Raw genomic sequence first — 6,701 nt, forward strand, 5'->3', positions numbered from 1 at the left:
GAAACATGCTAATGGGCGAACTTGGCCGATATCCAATATCTATCATAGTTAAATCCCGAATGATATCATTTTGGAATCGTCTTATTACTGGGAAACAAAATAAAATATCGTTCGAAATTTACAAATATATGGTCAACGATTCTAATCATGAATTTAAATGGATTTCTAAGATAAAAGACATTTTGAACTCTGTAGGTCGACCAGATCTCTGGCAGAACCAGGCCCAAATAAATCATGGAATCATCCATAAACAAATAAAACAAACATTATAAATAGACCAATGTAAACAGTCATGGCATGCACAGCAGCTTCCCCAGTCAAATAAAGGTCTAATTTACAACAGTTTCAAAGAAGATCATTGTCTTGAAGATTATTTCAAATGAATGTATAACCTTATTCAGATTTAGAACTGCAAATCATAAACTCCCAGTAGAAGTTGGGCGGTACGATGGTATCCCGTTTAACACTGTGTAACTCGAATCAAACCGGTGTAATGAAGTATTTCGACCCCCATAGAATAATGACCCCCCGGTCATTATTCTATAGAAAAAGTGACCCCCCGGTCATAGTATTATGACCTCCAGATCATAGTACTATGACTCCCCCACGTGAAGTAAACTGAACCTCACGAAGAATATTGACTCCCATAAAAAAACGACCCCCGGTCATTTGGTCAAATTTAGTGATAACTCATGTATCTAAGGCCTAATTGCTGCATTTTATGCCCCCATTCGGGGGAGGGTGGCATATAGATTTGCCCTTGTCCGTCCGTCCGTCCGTCCTTCCGTTTGACCATTAGCCCCAGATACCATCACTTGACACAGAAATCAGAGCATTCCGCAACGGGAAAAGGGATTCTATTTCTAGACGCTGTATCTTGGTGTATACATTTTTTTTTCAGGAAAATAACAATTTACAATACGTTCACAAAACACACCAGTGTCAATAATCCCTGCAAACTTCGGTATGAAGTAATTCTTCAGAAGAAAACTGCACAAGAAACTGGTAGCATAGAACTTAGTATTAATAGAAGTTGCAATACTAAAGTACGGTAGCGGCAACAATAGAAAGTAGTAGTAGTGCTAGTGGTAGTGGCAGTGGTAGTGGCAGTGGCAGTGGCAGCAGCAGCAGCAGCAGCAGCAGCAGAGGAATAAGTGACAGCAACAACAGCAGCAGGAGAAGAAGAGGTAGATGTACAAGACGTATTAGTGGAAGCAGGTATAGTAGTATCAGTAGTAGCAGTTGTAGTAGTAGTAGTAGAAGTAGTAGTAGTAGTAGTAGAAGAAGAAGAAGAAGTACATGTAGTAATAGCAATAGAAGTAGCGGCACCAGTAGTAGTAGTAGTACAATCAAAATGTTAACTATTGGCAATGGAGGGTATTAGAGTTGTAGATCTAGTAAAATTGTCCGTTAGGTTTGGTGGGGATCACTTTTTAATAGATATTATCGTCGAAAGTCTTTTTAGGAGCCGGTGTTTTACACGGAAAGAGTAACTTTTTTAAATAGAATAATGTCCGGGAATCGATATTGTATGAGAGTTCGAATGTAGTAATTTTGGCAGTGAGTATTTTGCATGGAAGGAGTCATTTTTTCTATAGAATAATAACCGGGGTCGTTATTCTATGAGATTCGAAGGGAGTCATCTTTAGGGAGTCAGTATTTTACTTGGAGGGGTCAGTTTTTTCTATAGAATAATGACCGGGGGTCGTTATTCTATAGAGTTTTCAAAGGGAGTCAGTTTTTTATAAGGGGAGTCAATATTTTACGGGAAAGGAGTCACATTTTCTATAGAATAATGACCGGGGGGTCGTTATTCTATGGGGGTCGTTATTCTATGGGGGTCAAAATACTTCATTACACCGGCCCTGAGCGACATTATTTATTTCATTGTAATTTTTTCGAAAGACAAAGAGAAATTTTCATGCAAAACGCAGCATTTTCCCAAAGACGCGACCTTACTCTGAAATCGCTATTAGGATCGAAGAACGCTCTAGTCTTAAAACATTTAGTAAAACTCCTTGACGTTATTATGAAACAGTTCAAGAAATAATCCCAACGCCTCCGTCCTACTTTTTTTTACATTTTTATATTCTTCGATTATCATCAATATTAAGTAATTTCATATTTCTAACTCACTAACATAGTATACATGTAACTATTCTACTGCCTTACAACTGAAATATTTATGTTCAAAAGATGTCACTTACATGTACATATTTATACGTAACTCGCATCTTCGTACACATGTTTAAGTATTAAATCCGTCAGTGTTCTATATAAAGCATTAGTTAAGCACATGTATGTTATTTACATTTTTGCTCTATTTTATGAATGACATTCCTTTCAGTTGTGAAAAGACAAACACGAAATCCTCGTTATCCACGTGCAGAACTAATCAATTCTCCTAACCGCTTAAAACAAATATCTCACATATTATCCATGTAATTATAACAGAACTGTTACAGTTATAATTATTTTATAATTGAAAAATGTTTACAGCTTTTCCATAGAATATTTTCATTTGTATATATAATATACGCTTTAATATAAAGGGGCTACTTTTCTCGGCGAATTGACGGTGAGGTTCGGTTATATTACAGGCGCGTATGTATCTCACCCTTATAGACAGTTCTATTCCAGAAAACAAAGGCGCCGCCATTTTGTTAATCACGTGACCCGTCCGCCATTACGCCACTGCAGAATATCTGCAAGTCTGCGAGTCCAACGAGAGAAGAAAATCAGAAAGATATAATCTTCTTGAAAAATAAGTGATTTATATGGACGCTAAACAGAATTTCCGTAAGTTAAATTGGTAGATTGTATTTTGTGAATGTACCTGTAATATGGTAACGGTACAGAGTTTATGAAGTTAACAATAAATACTACTGCAGAGCGACGAATGTGTACATGTAGAAATGGCGTATGTGTTTACACGGGTGTACTGTGTTAATTCGAGAATTTATTGAAGGTTTCGAGGTTTGTGTAAACTATTTTTATGTATATAACATCGACAAAGCTTTTTTAAACGAATTAGATTAATGTCACTTGACTTGATGAGATTTAAATTAAGACATGCTGCATATTAACATGAATCATGATGTAGGTGCATTGAATTTGAAACATTGATCGCTGTCAGAACTGACATCTGGATGACAGATGAATAAATTAGAAACTGGAAATGCAATGTTGAAAGCTATATTATATCAAGTCAGAATATTTTTTTTTTTGTTGGCTTTGCATATTAATGATTATATTTTTTATTATTTCAGAACCACCACCTGATGACGCCTCATGGGCCAAGAATGATTCCAAATTGTGGCCCAAACTCACGTATGAGGACATTATTGACTTTTTAATACTTTCAAAAGCTTATGACGGAAAGGAAATGAAGGCTTTTCGTGCACTGTATGGTTACAATTATGTTCAAAATGGCTGGATGGGAGACATTTATTCATTGAACGTTGACAATGTCAGTTTCCTAAGAGCAACGATATCCCCTAGCCAACCAGGAGTTGGACGTTTGGACTATAAAACATGGGTAGCGATTTCTGAGGACTGTTCGGTATTGACGGGTCATTGTATGTGTCCGGCAGGAAATGCAAAGAGCTGCAGCCACATCTCTGCTCTTCTGTACGCAGTGGTACTGGCCTGGTCTAGTGGTGTAGCTGGGACAACTTGCACAGACAAAACACAAGCCTGGGGAAAAGGAGCGGCAAAATCCTTAACCCATGAAAAGGTTATTGACATAACATTTGACAGGCCAAGTTCACAAGTGCTTCAAGACACCAGCAAAAAGTTTGCAAGTCGTAACATCACACCGGATACACAGCAATTCCTAGATCACAAGGACCTCCAAGAAAGTATTGAGCAGTCGGCTGTGAAAGACTTATGGAATGTAAAAGGCACAATGTTATATAAAGTGTTAAATGCTCCTGAAGAAAGCTTTATTGAACAAACTGACATAAGTCATGCCTGTCATGACATAAGTTCAGATAGGCCTGTAAAATCTTCACCGTGCCATTCTTGTGAACAGTTCTTTAAAAAGTATGTGCGCTTTCCCGAGAACAAAATCATTCAGTTGAACAGTTTAACACAAAGTCAGAATTCTACCTTGTGGATGGATAGCAGGAAATTAAGAATTACGGCAAGTAGAGCAAATGCTGTACCGAAGTCCAATAGAGCCAACCCAGATAAGTTTATAAACAATCAACTTTATCAAAGGTTTAAAGGCTGTGCAGTGACACGACATGGACAGAAGAGTGAGCCAAAAGCACGCGAGTGGTTTGAGGCTAAAACTGGACAAATTGTGACCAAGAGTGGGATAACTATTCATCCAGATGAACCATATTTTGCTGCCAGCCCCGATGGTCTTGTGGGTGAGGACACTATATTAGAAATAAAATGCCCAACCCGCCCATTGCAGGAACTTGTAACTTCCGGGAAATATGACGTTACACTCAAGGATGGTCAGCTTATCTTAAATCCAAAAGGTGTAAATGGATATTACTGTCAGGTGCAAATGACCATGTTTTGTACAAAGAGGTCTCTATGTAAATTTGTACTATGGACACCAGATGAGCAGTGTATTATGAGTGTACCATTTTCTATGGAATATATGTCTGGTGTATTGCCAAGGCTTAGAAATTTTTATTTCCATCACCTTCTTGTCCGTATGACAGAAGAGCACTACAATCAGAGGCTTAAAATTTCTAGGGAATACCAAAAAATATGTTGCTAGGAAAACATACAATGTGATATGCCATGTCATGTGTGGTTAATATATTATATTAAAGCATATTCTACAGTCATCCAGATATCTGCATTTGGTATATCACAGCAGTACTAGTTCCAGTTAGGCCTCAAAATATGTTGTTGTTTCTGGTTATATTCTAAAATAATAAGATTTGGTAGTTTTTTTTTATTAAGTATGACTTTTCGGAAATTAGGTTTCTCTTATACTATAATTTACTACATTTTTTGTCAAGCCAAACATTTTTACCGGAAACAAGCATTTTTTACATTCTTTGAATGCTAGTCTTTATGCTTAACATGCTGGATACAATTGATTCTGGCTTTCTGACCAGTGAAGATCTTGATCAGCCTGCATATCCATGCAGTCTGATCAAGATCTTCACTTTTCGCTATTCAGAGATTATCTTATTGATAAACATCCCTTTTTAAAGTTTATATATATATATTATTAATGGTTCTGTCGAAATTGAAGGATGGACAAATGAAAGTTTAGTAGGCGGTAGGGTAAGGGTTATTACGGGAAATGTGGTGCATTGGTAAATTCTTTGGTCGAGAGGTTCCACATTCAATCTGTCTCAATCTAGCATTCCTAGTAGATCTATGGACTGATATGCAAGATATGCAGTAAAAATAATACAAAAACAATAATAAAGAGAACTATTTGTGTGTTTTATTTAGTCTTAATAACCAATGTTTGTGATTTCATGTAACTAAACATTGAAATAGTATGAAATACAGTTTATGTAGCAATGAATGTTGACTGCAGATTAGGCTAAATTAACAAAAAAATTCTAGACACACGAAATAAAAATTTAGGTCTCTAGGATTTCTGTTTAATAGGAAACATTGTTGATCATAATATGATATTATGTTATTTACATATATAATTGAGCTGCATCAAGCAAAAAGGGACCTTATAGTATTTTGATGACATTTCTACATTTTTGCATACTTGGTAAGTACATGAAATTCTTCACATAAAATATAAATTGCTTTCGTAACATTTTGGAGAATAGAATATTTGCTACAAAGTAGATTTTGATGGAACTTCTCAAGAGCCGTTGTTATAAATTTACTCACAGGTTTCGATTAATTCATGAAATGATTTTCATCTACATCTACGTTAACAACATTTATGTTAAGGACCTTTTTAGCCTGATGCGGCCAATATGAATCAGACGCTATGTACATATATAATGTATTTGATAAAAACTGTTGATAAAAATCTTTGCTTTAATTACATGTGTACATGTCATTTTGTCAACTTGTTTGTTAATAAAATACCACATTAATTTCAGTAAACATGCCTTTGATATTTTCATGTCCATTTTTAAATCCTAGTTTCACATGCCCCCCCCACCCCCCGATATATATATATCTTTTTGTTGAAATTGATTTTAGTATTATATACAAGAGTTTCTACCTATTTATTAGTAAATGAACCCCTGCTCTCCATTTACTTGATGAATACTTAATACTGAAAGTGAATTTCAAGTTTCCTATGTAAATGTCTATTGATGTTGTTACTATTTGTTAACAGGTTACACTCTACCAATTCAAGTCCTTATTTATTTCATATTAATAACAAAACATTCAGACCTCATTTTCAGCACTTTAGAGCATTTCAATGATATGAAAACCATATATGGTCATTTAGTATAACATGTCTTCTTATCAAAAATAGAAAAATATTGACATGTTATGTTGAATATAAGAAAAACAATCTGTTCTGAGAAACATCACCCACTAAAAATGCCCCCATGAAAACAGCCGTTTAGCAGTTACGCGTAGGTAGACATTTTTCGCAAAGAATAAAACTTATTCCAAGAAATTTACAATGAAAATGGTCTAGATCTATTCTCAGTACTATAAGCAATAAACATAAGCCAAAAATTTAACTGTCACCTCCTCATGTCACTCATTATACCAGATTTCATCCATAGCATGGA

The 6,701-nt window shown here is 35.5% G+C and overlaps 1 protein-coding gene across 2 annotated transcripts; it reads left to right on the forward strand.

Moving 5' to 3' along the window:
- Nucleotides 1-2,630: 2,630 nt before the first annotated feature.
- Nucleotides 2,631-6,098, forward strand: LOC123543310 (uncharacterized). 2 transcript variants are annotated; one of them, XM_053524627.1, is made up of 2 exons: nucleotides 2,631-2,799; nucleotides 3,270-6,098. In XM_053524627.1, the coding sequence occupies exons 1-2, from the start codon at nucleotides 2,778-2,780 to the stop codon at nucleotides 4,736-4,738; spliced, it is 1,491 nt and encodes a 496-aa protein (XP_053380602.1). In that variant the 5' UTR covers nucleotides 2,631-2,777; the 3' UTR covers nucleotides 4,739-6,098. The 2 variants fall into 2 exon arrangements, with proteins under 2 accessions (XP_053380602.1, XP_045185325.2); XM_045329390.2 differs by lacking the exon at nucleotides 2,631-2,799 and adding an exon at nucleotides 2,875-2,976.
- Nucleotides 6,099-6,701: the final 603 nt, after the last annotated feature.

The sequence above is a fragment of the Mercenaria mercenaria genome, chromosome 15 (assembly GCF_021730395.1).
Source record: "Mercenaria mercenaria strain notata chromosome 15, MADL_Memer_1, whole genome shotgun sequence".
In the NCBI taxonomy this organism is placed as follows: domain Eukaryota; kingdom Metazoa; phylum Mollusca; class Bivalvia; order Venerida; family Veneridae; genus Mercenaria; species Mercenaria mercenaria.

Bases quoted from the DNA above. Each gene is read 5' to 3' on its own strand.
- LOC123543310 (XM_053524627.1), top strand. From the start codon at position 2,778: ATGGACGCTAAACAGAATTTCC. The intron at 2,800-3,269 runs GTAAGTTAAATT...TTATTATTTCAG, and splicing joins GGACGCTAAACAGAATTTCC to AACCACCACCTGATGACGCC.